We start from the raw sequence: 22,828 nt of genomic DNA, 5'->3' as shown, positions 1-22,828 counted from the left end.
ATGTCAATTTTATAAAATTTTTCCCTAACAGCCTGTCCGTTGTACCAGGGTCCCTGTGTATGGAGAATATTTAATTACAATTTTATATTATTTTTATACGAATATTATATTCCTTATTATCTTTTTTTTTACCTTATGCAAATCACAGCAAATCCATGCAACAACATTATTAATGCATGTTTTTTTCTCTTAAATGTGTTTTTATTTTTTTTTTGCAGGTCAATGTTCTAAGCGAACTTTTTTGCCTTTCATTTGTTTACATTGATGTGTGGGTGTGGGTGTGGAAGAAGACAGAGAACAGCGAAAAAAACAGCCAAATGAAAAAATAATTTCTAAAGTTTATTTTATTAAAATTTTACTTTAAATCAAATAAGCCAGACAGGCAGCCAGCCCACAAACACATACACAGCCATAGGCCTCCACAAAAACCATTTGAATGTAGCCATAGCCCAAAACACAACGTTTCCGCCGGATATACAAATGCTGTTTTTGGGGAAGCAAACGAAGACGAAAAATTTCAGCTGCTATAACAAAAACAAATATTTGTTTTTTTTTTTTTTTGAAAAATAAGAAGGTGTGTATGGCTATCGTTGTTGTGTTTCGACTGATATTGCCACACAACAAGTGCACACTGCCAAAATAATAAAGAAAATGATTATTAATTCCATGGTGTTCAGAGTAATACAACAGAGACAGAGCGAAGACCTCACGAAAACGGCCGCTATATTTCGTTTGAATTGAACTTGAAGTTATTTCTTGTGTCTCGTGTACAAATTATTTCCCTCTAAAGAGATAGTGGTGGCGGTATTGGCTGTCTCAAAGGAAGCTCACACGTCTGGAACGCTTGCAACTACAATTGAACTAACACCAGCTACCAAAAGTTATTCAATATGTCTGTGGGTAAGTGAGAATACATTATCATATTAAATATTATTACTATTAATGCTAAGGGGAGAATATTGATATCTCAATTACTGTGAGAAGTCAATGTCTTAACTGAATTGAAACAGGTGTCTTATGGGCCTCTCATACTTGGGGAAATTTTTAAGAATTAAGAACAAATAAAAAGAAGTTAAGTTCGGCCGGGCCGAACTTTGGATACTCGCCACGTCGGGTATATATGTAAACCATCTTCGTCATAATCCGGTGAAAAATTCATAAATGTCCCCATAACAGCTATATGAATATATGGTCCAATTTGGACCAAATTCGACACTGTTATTGAGTGGTCTAATAAGTAAAAGTCATTGTTAAATTTTGTAGAACAAAATATTGGTCTTTTTGGTAGCCATATCCAAATATAGAAAAGCCTAGCATAAGTCACTGTGTCAAATTTCAGAGAAATCGGATTATAAATACGCCTTTTATAGGGCCAAGACTTCAAATCGAGAAATCGGTCAATATGAGGGGCTTAACTTAACTCATTGTCCCAAATTTCGGCGACACTGGACAATAAATGCGCCTTTTATGGACCCAAAACCTTAAATCGAGAGATCGGTCTATATTGCAGCTATATCCAAATCTGGACCGATCTGAGCAATATTACAGAAAGATGTCACGGGGCCTAACGCAACTCAATGTCACAAATTTCGGCGAAATCGGACAATAAATGCGCCTTTTATGGGGCCAAAACCTTAAATCGAGAGATCGGTCTAAATCGCAGATATATCCTAATCCGGACCCATCTGAGCAATATTACAGAAAGATGTCAAGGGGCCTAACGCAACTCAATGTCACAAATTTTGGCAAAATCGGAAAATAAATGCGCCTTTTTCGAGCCAAAACCTTAAATCGGGAGATCGGTCTATATGGCAGCTATATCCAAATCTGGACCGATCTGAGCAATATTACAGAAAGATGTCAAGGGGCCTAACGCAACTCAATGTCACAAATTTTGGCAAAATCGGACAATAAATGCGCTTTTTATGGGCCCAAAACCTTAAATCGAGAGATCGGTCTATATGGCAGCTATATGCAGACCTTCATCGATCTAGGCCAAATATGTCGAGGGGCTTTACTTAACTCACTGTTCCAAATTTCGGCGACATAGGACAACAAATACGCATTTTATGGTCTAATTGGACCTTTTATGGGCCCAAAACCTTAAATCGAGAGATCGGTCTATATGGCAGCTATATTCAAATCTGAACCGATCTAGGCCAAATTGAAGTGGGATATCAAAGGGACTAACACTACTCACTGTCCCAAATTTCGGCGAAATCGAACAATAAATGCGCTTTATATGGGCCCAAAACCTTAAATCGAGAAATCGGTCTATATGGCAGCTAAAACCAAATCTGAACCAATCCTGGCCGAGTTGGAGAAAGTTGTCGAAGAGCCTAACGCCATTCACTGTCCAAAAATTTTCGGCGAAATATGAAAATAAATGCGCCTTTAATGAGCCCAAAACCTTTAATCCAGAGATCGGTCTATATGGCAGCTATATCCCCATTTGGACCGATCGGAGGCAAATTGAAGGAGGTCGAGTGCAAAATTTCAGTAAAATCGGATAATAAATATGGCTTTTATGGGCCTAAAACTCTAAATCGGTGGATCGGTCTATAGGGGGGCTATATCAAGATATAGTCCGATATCTTCGAACTTAAACTCCTTATGGACAAAAAAAGAATCTGTGCAAAATTTCAGCTCATTATCTCTATTTTTAAAGATTGTAGCGTGATTTCAACAGACAGACGGACGAACATGGCTAGATCGTCCTAGATTTTTACGCTAATAAAGAATATATATACAGTATAAGGTCGGAAATGGAAATTTCGATATGTTACAAATAGAATGACGAAATTAGTATACCCCCATCCTTCGGTGGTGGGAATAAAAATTTGGTCACAATCAAATATATTTATTAAGTTACTAAAACAGAATCCATGATTTCGAGGCAGAAGCTTTTTGGTCCCATGAGCTTTTTTTCTCAATTTTCAGCATAAATTTTGGAGATATCTTTCACTAATTGATGTTTCCATCGAGGTTTCCATGTATATATAAGGCGTTCATTGCTGCAAAAATTTTTGCTGTTTTCTGTTTTTTTTGTGGGTCAGGCTTGGAAAATGCTTTACGTCTCGCCCTATGCCGGGCGCTGTTTCCAATGGCACCGTTCAGAAACCCACCATGTGTCACCTCTGGGGATCAATTTCACCTCGGAACCGCTTTCGCATTATTTCGTGGTGGACCCCTTATATGGTGATTATCCATATCATCATCGTTATATCTGCGTCCAGACCCCCGCATTAATACCCGACGTCCAGGTCTATCTTCTTCCTAGGGATCTAAAAGTCGACTTTCGACTAATCGATTAATAGACTTTTTGTGTAAAACAGTCGAAAAATCTAAGTTAACGAATAATCGACCTTGAAGTCAAAAAAAGTCAAAGAGTCGAAAAAAGTCAAAAAGTCGAAAATTCGAAAAAGTCGAAAAAAAGCCGAAAAATCGATAAAAGCCGGAGAAAAGTCAAAACTGATTTAGTTTCAATTCGATTTTTGCCGACGTCTGCTTCGACTATTTTTTTTAGTTATGGTTGCATTAGGTACAAACGTGATTTTTATAGAGCAAAAATACCAAAAATATCTCGAAATGGAGCGCCAAAAAAAGAAAGTAAAAGCGTGCTAAGTTAGGACGGGCTGAATCTTGGGAACCCACCACCATGGATTCTGCTAGACCGAATTAGACCCAACTTGGAACAGTTGTTGAGAGTCATAACAGAACACTTTATGCAAAATTTCAGCCAAATCAGATAGAAATCGCGGCTTGATCAGGCTCAAGAAGCCAAATCGGGAGATTGGTTTAAACGGGAGCAATATCAGGTTCTTAACCGATTTGAACGGTACATGGCACAGTTGTTGGAAGTCATAAAGTAATACTACGTGCAAAATTTCAGCCAAATCTGGGGAAAATTGAGGCTTCCAAGGGCTCAAGAAGTCAACTCGGGAGATCGGTTTCTATGGGAGCTATATTCAAATCTGAACAGATATGGCACATTTGCAATCCCCAACGACCTATATCAATATAAAGTATCTGTGCAAAATTTTGAGCGGCTGGCTTTACGCGTTCGACCGCTATCGTGGTTTCGACAGACGGACGGACGGACATGGCTTGTTCGAATCAGAATTTCGAGATGATCAAGAATATATATACTTCATGGGTTCCTATATCAATATTTCGAGGTGTTACAAACGGAATGACTAAATGAATATACCCCCCTATCCTACGGTGTAAAAAACCCAAAACCCCAAAGACACCACCCATTATCAAAAGTGTATATATCGGGACAATATGGGTATCAAATGAAAGGTATTAAGGTAAAGAATACGAATATTATTTTAAAACATGGTTTCCAGAACCCATGGATCCGCTCCATTCCAAAAACACTTTCGAACCGAAATATTGGAGTTCATACCAATATAGGTATTGGGGAGTAAAAAATGAAATTGGAATAAACATCAAATCCATTATTTGGACTTGATTTTTATGCCCCCACCTCCAAAAATCGTTCCAAATGGGCATATTAGTTGATAATGGTTATATGAGACTCAAATGAAATTTAGTTGCGAGTAGGTTACAAATATGAGATTCAAATTTTGATCTAAGTATTTAGGTGACACTTTCCTAAAATCACCTCAAACCAGTAATTGACGCATCATGCCAATCAGGTATCAAATTTAGTGGCCACATGTTTTGGGGTCCCATAACATCCGATAGTGGATATTCCTGCCCGAGAGCCATGTTGCCTCATTGTGAGTCCAGCTCCCTCAATGATGGTGTCCTGGAGCCGTTGCTTTATAAGGCGCTCCCAAAGCTTGCCGGCCGTAACTAGCATGCAGAGTGGCCTGTATGAGAATAAGGGTGTTGGATCACCTTTGCCCTTGCACCAGCGTTTGTCTCTTCCATACCTCTGGAAAAACAAATAGGCAGCGGTTAAACATTCCTAGAAGAAATTTTGCTCCATTTTCAGATATTTGCCTGTTGACCTTCGCCGGTATTCCATCAGGACCGGGGGCTTTTCTGTTCTGAATGTTGAGGGCTGCATTCCTTATCGTAAACGGGCTTGTGTTGTCAGTGGCCTCTTCATAGTGTGTGGACTATATTTTCCATTGTTCTTTCGTCCATCAACGCTGTTGGCCACCGTATGCCGAGTTTTTCCATCGCAATTTTGCACCCGAAGCCGCAAGGGTTTTGGTTTATGTCTTCTCTTAATCCTTCCTTCCACTTTTCTTTCCTGCTCCTATCTATTATGGCAGCGAGTAACTTTTTTGCCTCCTTGTACAGAGTGTCTTCTGTCTCAGCCATGCTTTTGCCACGAGCTTACATGTATTTGCGTCTTAGTTTAATGCAGTTACTACATTGCTCAGCTATAAAGTCAATCCACCAGTGTGTACTACGGTTCTACATTCTACATTTTTCTTTTATTCATGTTAAATTAAATTATTAAATTAATTATTAAATTATTATTAATTAAATTAATTAATTAATTAATTAAATTAATTATTAAATTATTATTATTAAATAGAAAAAAAGTTATTACATTTTTTTTTGGTAGCGGCTTTCATCAGCCACCCTGTATATCCCCTCGCCCTTTTGAGTCTTGGCATGGATTTCTTGCAACCACTCTCTATGATGCCTATCATTCGTTCCATTGTAGACAGAACGTCTGAACGCTGGGCTTGCCGGTCAGTTTCGAGGTGTCGAACTTGTTCAAGTTCCACTTTAGTGTATTTCTTGTTGTTGTCGTAGCAGTGTGTTATACACTGAGGCAGCCCTTGCCAATGAAGGACTCCATCGGGTCAATCTGGTACGTACAACCGGTTGCCATGGGATTGTTCGCGTACTTGTCCTCATTAGCTTTGTCCCTTTCAGCATTCAAGGAAAACAGAATATACTAGTTGTTGTTGTTGTAGCCACATGTCCATATGTGGAGGTGGCGATCTTTGTCTAGCTCCTAAAGGTGAGCAAGCTCGTTCCGGTCCAAAGGACCAATCGACTATACTAGTAGTCGCTTTCTACTACACTGCACTTTGTTATCTTTCCGATGATTTCCTCGCAAGCAAGGGTGATGCTTGCTTCCTGTGCGCTTCCTTTATATCTTCCTGAGCCAGGAAGGTGATCTGCCGGGCCTTTTCCGATGGGCGAGCGTATACAGCATTTCAGAGGGTTAGTGCACTCCTTGACGCATTTAATGCACCAGGGATTGGTTCCGTGGCATCCTGTTCATTCCATATCCTTAGTACACTATATGTATCAGTAACCATGTTTCCTTCTTTGTCTCTGCAGGATGGTGTGCCTGCACCAAAGCCATCGATTCGATGTTTGATTCTTTGGTAGAATTTCCGGACTTCACCAATGCCATTGATTCTATGTTTGATTCTTTGGTAGAATTTCCGGACTTCATTCTGACTCCTGTACATCTCAATTCGCTCACACACACGTCTTTCCATTTCCTTTTTCTGCGGAATAGACGTTTCTCCTCTCTCCTTTTCTCCCCATACCTCTTCTTCATCTGGCGCGTTGCTACTGATTACAGGTATACTCTCTATGCCGCATTCTTGGTTTCAGTAGCATCTCGACACTCTTGGTCGTACCATGGGTTTCTTGGAGGAAGCTTCCGGTACCCAAGTACGAATTTCGCTGCATTTTCCATGGAGTGGACAAAAGTTTGCCACTGCGCCATTATATCATCGGAACAAGGAGTGCTTTCATCAAGCAATTGGGTCAGTCGAGTGGAGTACGCCGGTGCGATCTGTTGTGTTTGCAGTTTTTCAATGTCCAGCTTTCGTACAGTGTCAGATCGTATGTTTCTCGCCGTGTTCAAATAGGTGCAAACCCTTGCTGCAACAAGGTAATGACCCGAATCTATATTCGCTCCACGGATCGATTGTACATCTAACACGCGGGATGAATACCTTCCATCTATCACAACGTGATCTCTTTGGTTCCTCGTGTTTTGATCGGATGACAGCCATGTGGCATTGTGAATATTTCTATGTTGAACTCTGGTGTTACTAACTACAAAGTTTTTTGCCACGGCGAAATCTATCAGCCTCAACACATAACTGGATGTTATTTCGTGGAGGCTAAACTTTCCGACCGTTAGACCAAATATGTCTTTCTTCCCTATCTTTGCATTAAAATTTCCCAGAACGATTTTAATATCATGGGCGGGGCAGCGGTCTTATTCTGTCTTTGGGCGCTCGTAGAAAATATTCTTGGTCTGCTCGTTTTTGTCTTCCGTCGGGGCATGGGTACAAATTCGGCTGATGTTGAAGAATTTAGCTTTTATGCGGTTTGTGGCTAGCCTCTCATCCACCGGAGTAAAGCTGGAGACAATGTGTTTCAGTCTCCGACTAACTATGGCAGCTATAGTATAGTTCGTCACCGTTTGGTGTTGTAGTGACGCCATTCCCAGTCCACCGCACTTCCTGTAAGGCGGTTATATCTGCCTTGTACTTCTCTAACACATCCCCCGTATACTGCACCTTCTCTATAAAGAATGCGAACATTCCAGGTGCAGATCCGCAAATCATTGTCCTTTTTTCGTTTGTGTAGGTCGTCAAAGTTGGGGGGTCCGTTTTTACTATTCCTTTGTTTCTCATAGTAGTTCTCATAGCTTTCCGGGGCGGGTTACTGGCCCAGTGCCCCAACCGCATGGATTTTGTGGGATCGCACATGTATCCCTCGTTGTGGCGAACCGCTTGCTCCAAGATCCGACGCTTGCTCCCAGTAGCCTCGAACCTGGGAACAGACGCTGATGTTCGCCATTGATTATATGAAGGCGCCAATAACTCGCCTTGTTATCTCGAGTATCATTGGCACTCAGTATTTAACTAAGAGCCAGTGCCACCTGATTCCTCACTGAGACTCTCCTCTCGAAAATCGCTGATTGCCCGCGGCCGTATTTGCAGCTACTCCGCATAAAAACGGAGCTTTCCACCATCTGCAACCTGTGGACGCGCCCGATAGCTTTCAGCTAAGATTCCCGTGGTAAGGATGGACACCACACAAGTCGGAGCTCAAAGTTACAGCCTGTGTGGTGCTCATAGTTATCCTGTGTCAGCCGGGACAGACCTCCACTAATAAGAAGTATTTGTACAAAATTTCAAGCACCTAACTTTACTCCTTTGAAAGTTAGCGTGTTTTCGGCAGACAGATGGACGGACAGACGAACATGGCTAGCTCGATTTACAATGTCATAACAATAACGAATATATGTACGTGCTTTATTGGGTCTTAGACGAATATTTCGAGGTGTTACGAATGGAATGACGATATTAGTTTATCCCCATTCTATGATGGAAGGTATAAAAATAGAGATATTGAACCCATACCTGCTCAGATTCTATTTTTGTCCATAGGCAGGTTAGGTTGGGTTAGATTGAAAAGAGGGTTCGGATCATAACCCGCCTCATGCCACCAATGACATACATCTAAGCCGTAATCGGCTAGTTGTGCGCTCTACTAAACTATATCCTTGAAAAAGAGAATCTTAGTTAGGCATTTCGTGTTACTTACAAAATCCTTAGTTGTTTCCAAACCAGGCCCCCAAGTAAATTCATGATTGGTATTGTGTCCGTATCTAAGTGCCGGTGTCTCCTAGCCACGAAAGCCGGGCAATGTTCCAACGTCTCGTCATTTTCAAATTTTTTAAATCATTAGACAATTTTGAAAAAACTTTGCAGAAAATCTTTTATTTCTTAAAAAAATTTTTTCACTGTTTTATTTTCATCACTGTCAACATTTACTTTATTTTCAACAATTTGCCAATTTTTTATTGTTAATATTTTTTATGTTCGATTTTCCCAGCATTTTCTTTTAAACATATATTCGACATAAATTATCAAAAAATTAGTTCTCATACATAAATTACATCTTTGTCACTTGTATCAGTATTTTGTTGGTGACTGACCCCGTCACGGACCCTCTCTGGTAATGCATCTGTTGCGAACACATGTAACAACATTTGTAATCTTCACATTTTGTTTACCTAATATTGAATCATAAACAAATCAAAAACAACAAAATTATCAATGAATGAATTATGGGTAAGGATATTAGAGTGGGTTAATGAGAATACCAAGAGAAAAGTTCAATGCAATGCTCATATAAATAAAAAAATATACAAAAAATTCATCTTGCAAGCGAGTCAAATTTTTAAAATATTTTTATAAACACAAATATTGTGCACAAGAATTGAGGCCCGACACGGGATGGCTGCGAGCATTACACAGGCTAGAACATTGAGGTCCGATCTGTGTGGTGTTCGTTGCTGTCACGAGAAGTTTAGCTTCGAGCTATCGGGCACGGCCACAGGTTGCAGATAGTGGAATGCTTCATACGGAGTAGCTACAACAGACAATCAGCGATATGGAGCGGGGAGTCTCAATGAGAGGCCGGGCGGCACCAGCTCTTGCACAAACACTGAGTGCCTATTATGGTCGATATGACAAGGCTGGTTATTGGCGATTTTAAATAACCGATGGCCACCCTGTTTCCGCGGCGAACCGACCGTAACGAGCTTGACGAAGATCGCCACTTCCACATGAAAAAGTGGTAAAAACAGCAATCGAGGCATAAGTGCCTCCCATCTAGATGTCGCTAGAGTGGCCATCCTATGCAATCAGTTTTATGAGTTCAATTCCGGATGATGGTAGAATGATATTTCTTGTTAAAAGTATGTAAATTTGCCCATGAACATTCTATTAAGAAACAAGGGATACTTGTCTCATTCAATGAGTGCAGTCCAATTCAAATTTAAGCTCAATGATAAGGGGCCTTCTTTTCATATTCTAGTCCGCACGGCGTGCCGCAGTGCAACACCTCTTTGGGGAAAAGTTTTTACATGGCAAAATACCTCACATATGTCGCCAGCATTAGGAAGGACAATTTTTTCTGATGTTCTCGCCAGGCTGCGAGCGGCTTCAAACCCAGGCGTCATATGCGGACATGCCAACCTCTACGCTACGGTGTTAAAAATATGTATGTGACTAAAATTCACCCATTGAATATATGGTTGACCCATCTTACAATATGTTTAGAAGTGTTTAATGTACATCTACATGCACCCATTCATACTTAGGCTGATGCCACTCATATGACATTATGGCATTCAAACAAGTGCGAGTACAGTCGAAATATTGATGTTGAGGGGAAAGGGATAAACGAACAAACAAAAGACATCATTTTAATTGCTTTAATTCCCATAAATATGCTGTGAAAGCCTTTAATTCAAGAAACGCAAAACAAGAAGCCAGCCACTTTCTTATTCATGTTGGATTAAATTCAAATCGAATGAAAAGAGGCAGCGACATTTTTTGCCAAACAGATAAACTTCGTAGGTACACGAGGGTTCAATGGCATCTTGGAAAATATAAAAAAGACCCTCATCAAATATTGAGATAAATAAGTGTTCAGTTTCAAACTAAACTAAAATAAATGAAAAAATTTAAATAAAAAAAAAACAAGTTATAGTCCGATTCGGACCATAAATGAATGCTGAACATTGTAAAAGTCATTATGTAATATTTCAGTTCATTCGGATAAGAATTGCGCCTTGTAGGGGCTCAAAAAGCAAAATCGCGAGATCGGTTTATACGGGAGCTGTATCAAGTTATTGATCGAATCAGACCATATTAGACACGTATGTTGAAGGTCATGAGAGAAGCCGTTGTACAAAATTTCTGCCAAATCGGATGAGAATTGTGCCATCTAGAGGCTCAAGAAGTCAAGATCCCAGATCGGTTTTTATGGCACCTATATCAAGTTATGTACCGATTTGCGCCATACTTAGCACAGTTATTGGAAGTCATAACAAAACACCTTATGCAAAATTTCAGACAAATCGGATGAGAATTGCGCTATCTAAGGGCTCAAGAAGTCAAGATCCAAGATCGGTTTATATAACAGCTATACCAGATTATTAACCGATTTGAATTATACTTAACACAGTTGCTGGAAGTGACACCAAAACAAAACGTGCAAAATTTCAGTTAAATCGGACGAGAATTGCGCCCTCTAGAGGCTCAAGAAGTCAAGACCCAAGATCGGTTTATATGGCAGCTATATCAAAACATGGGCCGATGTAAACCATACTTAGCGTAGTTGTTGAAAGTGCTACCAAAACACTACGTGCTAAATTTCAATAACATCGGTTAAGAATTGCGCCCTCTAGAGGCTCAAGAAGTCAAGATCCCAGATCAGTTTTTATGACAGCTATATCAGGTTATGTACCGATTTGCGCCATACTTATCACAGTTATTGGAAGTCATAACAAAACACCTTATGCAAAATTTCAGACAAATCGGATGAGAATTGCGCTATCTAAGGGCTCAAGAAGTCAAGATCCAAGATCGGTTTATATAACAGCTATACCAGATTATTAACCGATTTGATTTATACTTAACACAGTTGCTGGAAGTGCTACCAAAACACTACGTGCAAAATTTCAATAACATCGGTTAAGAATTGCGCCCTCAAGAGGCTCAAGAAGTCAAGACCCAAGATCGGTTTATATGGCAGCTATATAAAAACATGGATCGATTTGGCCCATTTACAATGCCAACTGACCTACACTATTAAAAAGTATTTGTGCAAAATTTCAAGCGGTTAGCTTTACTCCTTCGAAAGTGAGCGTGCTTTCGACAGACAGACGGACGGACCGCTAGATCGACTTAAAATGGCATGACGATCAAGAATATCTATATATACTTTATGGGGTCTCAGACACATATTTCGAGGTGTTACAAACAGAATGACGAAATTAGTATACCCCCAACCTTATGGTGGAGGGTATAAAAAAAAAATATATATAAAATAAAACGGAATAAAACAAAATAACATCTTGTTAAAATTGTTGCGCTTTGTTTGTTTGTCTGTTCCATATAGAAGCAAAAAACGGCTGAACCGTTGAGCCCCCTCGTCAAAATAGGGTACTAAATTTTTTGATATCTGAAGGGGGGGGCGGACCCTCCCCTATACCCCAATTTTCAAAAACGCCAGATCTCGCAGATGCTTGCACCGATTTAAGCGACATTTTGTATGCCACCTTATGGTACACCAAAAACACGAAATTGGTAAAAAAATTTTGGGGTCATATAACCTGGGGGGGACGCCCCATCCCAGAACCCACCCGAACGGACATGTGTACCGATTGGGACAATATGGGTATCAAATGAAAGGTATTTAAGAGCAGAGTACAAAGATTGTGTAGGTTGGTCTGGAAGGAAACATAGGCTATATACTTTTTTGATATCGGAAGGGGGGCGGATACTCCCCCTTACCCCAAAAGTACTACCCAAAAATGAAAGTGTGCCAATCGGGACAAAATGGAATTCAAACGAAAAGTTTTCAGGAGTAAAGCACAAAATTGCATATTAAAAATTGGGTCCAAGTAACTGGGTTCAAGCCCGCCCCAACTCCGAATCCCCCTAAAATAGGGCGGACCCTCCCCCGTTACACAAAAAAGACCACCCTAAACCAAAAGTGGACCGATATGATAATATTGGTATCAAATGCAAGGTATTGAAGGGTAGAATGCGAATAAGGTACTACAAATTGGCTTCAAGTATCTAGAAAGCCGCCCTTACCCCAAAACTCCTCCAAGCAGAAAAATTGAACGTTCACGTCAATATGGGGTTGAAATGAAAGGTATTCGGGTGTAGATTACGAATCTGGAATACAAAATCAGATTGAAGTATGGGGGTTCACACCAACCCTCCGAAAACGCCCCAAATGGGCATATTAAACAATTATGATTATATGGGACTCGGTTTGTTTGTTTTTCCGTAGACTCAAAAACGTCTCAAACGATTTTCTTAAAATTTTCACAGATTGTGTAGGTTGGTCTGAAAAGAACCATAGCCCATACAATTTTTTGATATCAGATGGGGGCGGACCCTCCTCTATACACCAAAAACACCATCCAAAATCAAAAGTTGGCCGATAGGCACAATATGGCTTTCAAATGAGAGGTATTAGAGACTATAAAACGAAAATCGTATTAAAATTTTGGCACCAAGTAACAAGCGGGCCGCCCAACCCCAAAACTCGTCCAAACTGATATATTCGACCTTGATGTCAACATGGGACTCAAATAAAAAGTATTTGGCAGAGATTACAAATATGGCATAACAAATTAAGTCCAAGTAATGGGAGGTCGCAAAATTGCAAATTTTGCCCATGAACATTCCACTAAGGAACAGGGGCAAACTTCTCACATATCAATGAGTGCAGTCCGATTCAAGTTTAAGCTCGTCTCGTCAGGTTTCGAACCCAGGCGTTCAGCGTCATAGGCGGAAATGCTAACCTCTGCACCACGGTGGCCTCCTGGGAGGTGGGAGGTCGCTCCACCCCCAAATACCCCAAAATGGACTCATTAGCCGACCATGGCTATATGGGGCTCAAATGAATGGTATTTGGGAGAAGATTACCAATATGAGATTGTAATTTGCGTTCAGGTCTAGGTGGCGCTTTTTCTCCTTACCCATTATGACAATATGGGACTAAAGTGAAAAATATTTAAGAGTAGAAAACGATTCTGATATCCAATTTTGGAGCCAAGTGTTTGGGGTACGCCCTAAAGCACCTCCTTAACTGAACTTCATTTCCGACTATGGCAATATGGAGCTCAAATCAACGGTATTTATAAGTAAAGAACGAATTTGATATCTATTTTCAGGACAAAGTGCCGATGGGCGCCTCATCCCCTAAACACCCTCCAAACGGTTCACATTTACGGACCACGACAATATGGGGCTCAAATTAAAGGGATTTGGGAGGGAAGCACAAATTTAATATCGATAAGTCTGAGGTTGCATCCCTCCCCTCTCCCAAATCTCGGAGATTGGTAATGCGATTGGTTCGAAAATTATTGGCCCTCTTACAGTCATCTAAAACAAAACATGGTTTCTATTGTTGGGGTCGGGTGCCTCGGGGGCCATCTAATAACCAGCAAATGGACATATAGACCAATCACAACAATATAGGGATCAAACGAAAGGTGCTTGATAGAAAAATGAATTTTATATCCAATTGAAGAGCCATGTGTTTGGGGGTTGCCCCACCCCAAAATACCTTCTTAATCGAACGTATTTATTTGACTTCAATATTTGACTTCTATAAAAGCTTTTTGGGAGTAGAATACAAAATTGACTTTCACTTTTGGGACAAGGACCCTGGGGTCCACTTCACCCTCAAACAGAACATATTTATCGATCATGTCAATATGGGGCTCATATATAATACATTTGAAAGTGGAGCACGAAGCTTATATTGGGTTGCCCAAAAAGTAATTGCGGATTTTTCATATAGTCGGCGTTGACAAATTTTTTTACAGCTTGTGACTCTGTAATTGGATTCTTTCTTCTGTCAGTTATCAGCTGTTACTTTTAGCTTGCTTTGAAAAAAAGGGTAAAAAAAGTATTTTTGATTAAAGTTCATTCTAAGTTTTATTAAAAATTAATTTACTTTCTTTTAAAAAATCCGCAATTACTTTTTGGGCAACCCAATATTTACTTTAAGGGCTAAGTGTCTGGGTAGCCACCCCACCCCGAAATACCCCATAAGTAGGAAATATTTCAAAAGTGGTAATATAGGACTCAAAATAAAGGCATTTGGGAGTAGAGTAAAATTTTGCCCATGAACCGATCAGGGGCAAACTTCTCACACATCAATGAATGCTTTCTCATTCAAGTTTAAACTGAATGGTAAGGGACTCTTTTTATAGGCAAGTCCAAACGGAGTGCCGTGACACCTCATTGGGGAATATTTACATGACCAAGCATGGCTTGGTACCTCGCAAATTTCGCCGGCATCAAGAGGGGATAACCACCGCTTTAAATTTTTTTTCCGAAGTTTTCGCCAAGATTCGAACGCAGGCGTTCAGCGTCATAGGCGGACATGGGCTACGGTGGCACGAATTCGATATCCACATTCAGGGCTAAAACAAAATATAATACAACAAAAAGAAAAATTTACGTTAAAATCAAACGTCAAAAATTACTTTTGTAGTTTCTTTGTCCTCCTCATTTCCTTGACTTCCCCATCTGCCCATGACAAATCTCTTCATTATTTCATAATAACAGAGTTTCAATTTTCTAATCCAATCAAAAAGATAACTGACCACTACTTTTTCACATTGGGAACTTTGGGAACAGTTAATGCGGGATAAACCCACACGAAAACGCGCATTTAACTCCCATACAAACCACTGACCAAATCAAGTGAAACAAATTGATGAATGACCCCTAACTAGCTGAGCAGGACTAAGGCAGTCAGTAAATGCATATTCAGTGCATGTGCAACTTGAGTCTTCTTCTTTTGTAAGACACAGAGACAAAGAGAGTACTTTTGCACATGGACATCAGCAGGGACCAGGCCACTTCATTTGTGTTCTATTGTGGCAATAAAATGAACAAAAACCCCAACAAGTCTTCTAGAACGAGAGAATGGGACAATGAGGACGCGGTGATTTATACTTTCTCTATTAGCAGTAATTCAAATCACAGCATTCCACTGTCGCACATTATCATAAACTTCTGGCATCATTTCAAATATTTTTGATTTTTTGTTGGACTATTTTTGAGATATTCCCAATGGAGCGGACACAGGGATAGATGTGCGGATATGAGTGAGAAAGAGTTGCCGTAGCATAGAAACTGAGCTGCTAGTTATTACAGGTCTTTTTATTATATTTTATTGTACTTTATTTTATTTCATTTTATTTTATTTTATTTTATTTTATTTTGTTTCATTTTATTTTATTTTATTTTATTTTATTTTATTTTATTTTATCTTATTTTATTTTATTTTATTTTATTTTATCTTATTTCACTTTATTTTATTTTATTTTATTTTATTTTATTTTATTTTATTTTATTTTATTTCACTTTATTTTATTTTATTTTATTTTATTTTATTTTATTTTATTTTATTTTATTTTATTTTATTTTATTTTATTTTATTTTATTTATTTTATTTTATTTTATTTTATTTTATTTTATTTTATTTCACTTTATTTTATTTTATTTTATTTTATTTTATTTTATTTTATTTTATTTTATTTTATTTTATTTTATTTTATTTTATTTTATTTTATTTTATTTTATTTTATTTTATTTCACTTTATTTTATTTTATTTTATTTTATTTTATTTTATTTCACTTTATTTTATTTTATTTTATTTTATTTTATTTTATTTTATTTTATTTTATTTTATTTTATTTTATTTTGTTTTATTTTATTTTATTTTATCTTATTTTGTTTTTTATTTTATTTTATTTTATTTTACTTTTTTTATTTTATTTTATTTTATTTTTTATGTTTTATTTTATTTTATTTGATTTTTATTTTATTTTTTTTATTTTATTTTATTTGATTTTTATTTTATTTTATTTTATTTCATTTTATTTTTTATTTTTTACTTTATTTTATTTGATTTTTATTTTATTTTATTTTATTTTATTTTATTTTATTTTATTTTATTTTATTTTATTTTATTTCATTTTTTTCTTCTATTAATGATTTTCTTTTGTAAACGGCAACTCTGATGTTATGGTTTGGTCTCTAGTTCGTTTGGTGTTTTTTTGGTTTTACTAGTTATGGTGGCGCTTTCCCATAAAACCAAACGTGGGTAAATCATGTCCACAAATAAATTGCATGCTCCATTAGCCGCAGTCACAATAGTCTCGAACTCTTAAACTGGGAAAAACAATGGGAAAGTATTCTCCTTTCAACTCAAAGATGCCACGACCATAAAAAGCGGCAGCCACATTTCCATCTTGGAAAAGGAAAATGTTTTGCGTTAATGAAGACAACGTAAAAGAAGGGACACAAAATGGTTTTGGAAAATTTTGCACTTTCCCTAATGGAATTTTCACATGAAAGTTCCCATAATGCATGCCAATGCATTATCGTAGGAGCAGACGACACATGTACTAGGAGGACACGGGGAGACTCCTATTTTTGCTACTTTGGCATCTTAATCACTTTGTCTTATACTTCTAAGTGCGGCTAAGGCTTTAGCTTGGTGTGTGTGTGTGTGTGTGAGTGATCATTACAGGGCCATTTGTACTAATTGTTTTCCCCCTATCAGCCACCAACAAATACCGCATCAAAATGCTAGCACACACATACCTATTGAACTACGAGAGAGAGCGAGAGAGAAAGAACTTCTAGACACGCATTTGAAGTGGCTCATTGTTTGTTGCTCTTAGAGGGATTTTTTCGTAAATGATAAATTGCTTAACGTTCTGGGAAATTTCCAATGTTCACAAGAGGCGCAGCATTTTGTGCATATTCCCGTTCGCCTCTTTTCATGGACATGTAGGGCCAAATTGGATATTTCTTCTTAAGATGTCCACTTATACTGTGTGAGGTTTTGTTGTTTGGACATTTCGATGGGTATTTTTGTGTGTTTTGTGTGGCAGAGATTTACCTCTAAGGATAATTTCTTTAAATGGCTTATTAAATGGATTTGTGTGTGACATTAATGAAACTGCACTTGTTTATGGGTGTTGCACAATTGTTGGGCCATATAACACCATTTACAATGTCAATTAATAACCTGAAATTAAAAAAAACGAACAAAATAAGTGGTCTTAACGAAATTTGAAGTAACTCCCTAAATGTTAGTCCTAGAGAAAAATAAGATTAAATTTAAACAAGATTTAAATAAAAAAAAATAAAATATAATAAAACAAAATAAAACACTATGACATGATATGATATGATATGATATTAAATGATATGATATGATATGATATGATATGATATGATATGATATGATATGATATGATATGATATGATATGATATGATATGATATGATATGATATGATATGATATGATATGATATGATATGATATGATATGATATGATATGATATGATATGATATGATATGATATGATATGATATGATATGATATGATATGATATGATATGATATGATATGATATGATATGATATGATATGATATGATATGATATGATATGATATGATATGATATGATATGATATGATATGATATGATATGATATGATATGATATGATATGATATGATATGATATGATATGATATGATATGATATGATATGATATGATATGATATGATATGATATGATATGATATGATATGATATGATATGATATGATATGATATGATATGATATGATATGATATGATATGATATGATATGATATGATATGATATGATATGATATGATATGATATGATATGATATGATATGATATGATATGATATGATATGATATGATATGATATGATATGATATGATATGATATGATATGATATGATATGATATGATATGATATGATATGATATGATATGATATGATATGATATGATATGATATGATATGATATGATATGATATGATATGATATGATATGATATGATATGATATGATATGATATGATATGATATGATATGATATGATATGATATGATATGATATGATATGATATGATATGATATGATATGATATGATATGATATGATATGATATGATATGATATGATATGATATGATATGATATGATATGATATGATATGATATGATATGATATGATATGATATGATATGATATGATATGATATGATATGATATGATATGATATGATATGATATGATATGATATGATATGATATGATATGATATGATATGATATGATATGATATGATATGATATGATATGATATGATATGATATGATATGATATGATATGATATGATATGATATGATATGATATGATATGATATGATATGATATGATATGATATGATATGATATGATATGATATGATATGATATGATATGATATGATATGATATGATATGATATGATATGATATGATATGATATGATATGATATGATATGATATGATATGATATGATATGATATGATATGATATGATATGATATGATATGATATGATATGATATGATATGATATGATATGATATGATATGATATGATATGATATGATATGATATGATATGATATGATATGATATGATATGATATGATATGATATGATATGATATGATATGATATGATATGATATGATATGATATGATATGATATGATATGATATGATATGATATGATATGATATGATATGATATGATATGATATGATATGATATGATATGATATGATATGATATGATATGATATGATATGATATGATATGATATGATATGATATGATATGATATGATATGATATGATATGATATGATATGATATGATATGATATGATATGATATGATATGATATGATATGATATGATATGATATGATATGATATGATATGATATGATATGATATGATATGATATGATATGATATGATATGATATGATATGATATGATATGATATGATATGATATGATATGATATGATATGATATGATATGATATGATATGATATGATATGATATGATATGATATGATATGATATGATATGATATGATATGATATGATATGATATGATATGATATGATATGATATGATATGATATGATATGATATGATATGATATGATATGATATGATATGATATGATATGATATGATATGATATGATATGATATGATATGATATGATATGATATGATATGATATGATATGATATGATATGATATGATATGATATGATATGATATGATATGATATGATATGATATGATATGATATGATATGATATGATATGATATGATATGATATGATATGATATGATATGATATGATATGATATGATATGATATGATATGATATGATATGATATGATATGATATGATATGATATGATATGATATGATATGATATGATATGATATGATATGATATGATATGATATGATATGATATGATATGATATGATATGATATGATATGATATGATATGATATGATATGATATGATATGATATGATATGATATGATATGATATGATATGATATGATATGATATGATATGATATGATATGATATGATATGATATGATATGATATGATATGATATGATATGATATGATATGATATGATATGATATGATATGATATGATATGATATGATATGATATGATATGATATGATATGATATGATATGATATGATATGATATGATATGATATGATATGATATGATATGATATGATATGATATGATATGATATGATATGATATGATATGATATGATATGATATGATATGATATGATATGATATGATATGATATGATATGATATGATATGATATGATATGATATGATATGATATGATATGATATGATATGATATGATATGATATGATATGATATGATATGATATGATATGATATGATATGATATGATATGATATGATATGATATGATATGATATGATATGATATGATATGATATGATATGATATGATATGATATGATATGATATGATATGATATGATATGATATGATATGATATGATATGATATGATATGATATGATATGATATGATATGATATGATATGATATGATATGATATGATATGATATGATATGATATGATATGATATGATATGATATGATATGATATGATATGATATGATATGATATGATATGATATGATATGATATGATATGATATGATATGATATGATATGATATGATATGATATGATATGATATGATATGATATGATATGATATGATATGATATGATATGATATGATATGATATGATATGATATGATATGATATGATATGATATGATATGATATGATATGATATGATATGATATGATATGATATGATATGATATGATATGATATGATATGATATGATATGATATGATATGATATGATATGATATGATATGATATGATATGATATGATATGATATGATATGATATGATATGATATGATATGATATGATATGATATGATATGATATGATATGATATGATATGATATGATATGATATGATATGATATGATATGATATGATATGATATGATATGATATGATATGATATGATATGATATGATATGATATGATATGATATGATATGATATGATATGATATGATATGATATGATATGATATGATATGATATGATATGATATGATATGATATGATATGATATGATATGATATGATATGATATGATATGATATGATATGATATGATATGATATGATATGATATGATATGATATGATATGATATGATATGATATGATATGATATGATATGATATGATATGATATGATATGATATGATATGATATGATATGATATGATATGATATGATATGATATGATATGATATGATATGATATGATATGATATGATATGATATGATATGATATGATATGATATGATATGATATGATATGATATGATATGATATGATATGATATGATATGATATGATATGATATGATATGATATGATATGATATGATATGATATGATATGATATGATATGATATGATATGATATGATATGATATGATATGATATGATATGATATGATATGATATGATATGATATGATATGATATGATATGATATGATATGATATGATATGAAATGATATGAAATGATATGAAATGATATGATATGATATGAAATGAAATGATATGAAATGATATGATATGATATGATATGATATGATATGATATGATATGATATGATATGATATGATATGATATGATATGATATGATATGATATGATATGATATGATATGATATGATATGATATGATATGATATGATATGATATGATATGATATGATATGATATGATATGATATGATATGATATGATATGATATGATATGATATGATATGATATGATATGATATGATATGATATGATATGATATGATATGATATGATATGATATGATATGATATGATATGATATGATATGATATGATATGATATGATATGATATGATATGATATGATATGATATGATATGATATGATATGATATGATATGATATGATATGATATGATATGATATGATATGATATGATATGATATGATATGATATGATATGATATGATATGATATGATATGATATGATATGATATGATATGATATGATATGATATGATATGATATGATATGATATGATATGATATGATATGATATGATATGATATGATATGATATGATATGATATGATATGATATGATATGATATGATATGATATGATATGATATGATATGATATGATATGATATGATATGATATGATATGATATGATATGATATGATATGATATGATATGATATGATATGATATGATATGATATGATATGATATGATATGATATGATATGATATGATATGATATGATATGATATGATATGATATGATATGATATGATATGATATGATATGATATGATATGATATGATATGATATGATATGATATGATATGATATGATATGATATGATATGATATGATATGATATGATATGATATGATATGATATGATATGATATGATATGATATGATATGATATGATATGATATGATATGATATGATATGATATGATATGATATGATATGATATGATATGATATGATATGATATGATATGATATGATATGATATGATATGATATGATATGATATGATATGATATGATATGATATGATATGATATGATATGATATGATATGATATGATATGATATGATATGATATGATATGATATGATATGATATGATATGATATGATATGATATGATATGATATGATATGATATGATATGATATGATATGATATGATATGATATGATATGATATGATATGATATGATATGATATGATATGATATGATATGATATGATATGATATGATATGATATGATATGATATGATATGATATGATATGATATGATATG

At 34.1% G+C, this 22,828-nt stretch overlaps 1 protein-coding gene across 1 annotated transcript in view; it reads left to right on the top strand.

Annotated features, from left to right (window-relative positions):
* The first annotated feature begins 567 nt into the window (after nt 1-567).
* The window catches only part of LOC106091641 (uncharacterized), a 171,543-nt gene continuing 149,282 nt past the window's right edge, over nt 568-22,828 (top strand). The window contains exon 1 of the mRNA XM_059363579.1: nt 568-900. Coding sequence (XP_059219562.1) covers nt 891-900 — 10 coding nt within the window. The 5' untranslated portion in view covers nt 568-890. The remainder of the gene's footprint in view (nt 901-22,828) is intronic.

The sequence above is a fragment of the Stomoxys calcitrans genome, chromosome 2, assembly GCF_963082655.1.
Source record: "Stomoxys calcitrans chromosome 2, idStoCalc2.1, whole genome shotgun sequence".
In the NCBI taxonomy this organism is placed as follows: domain Eukaryota; kingdom Metazoa; phylum Arthropoda; class Insecta; order Diptera; family Muscidae; genus Stomoxys; species Stomoxys calcitrans.
The sequence above is the reverse complement of the archived record's forward strand: the minus strand, read 5'-3'. Positions and strand labels throughout refer to the sequence as shown.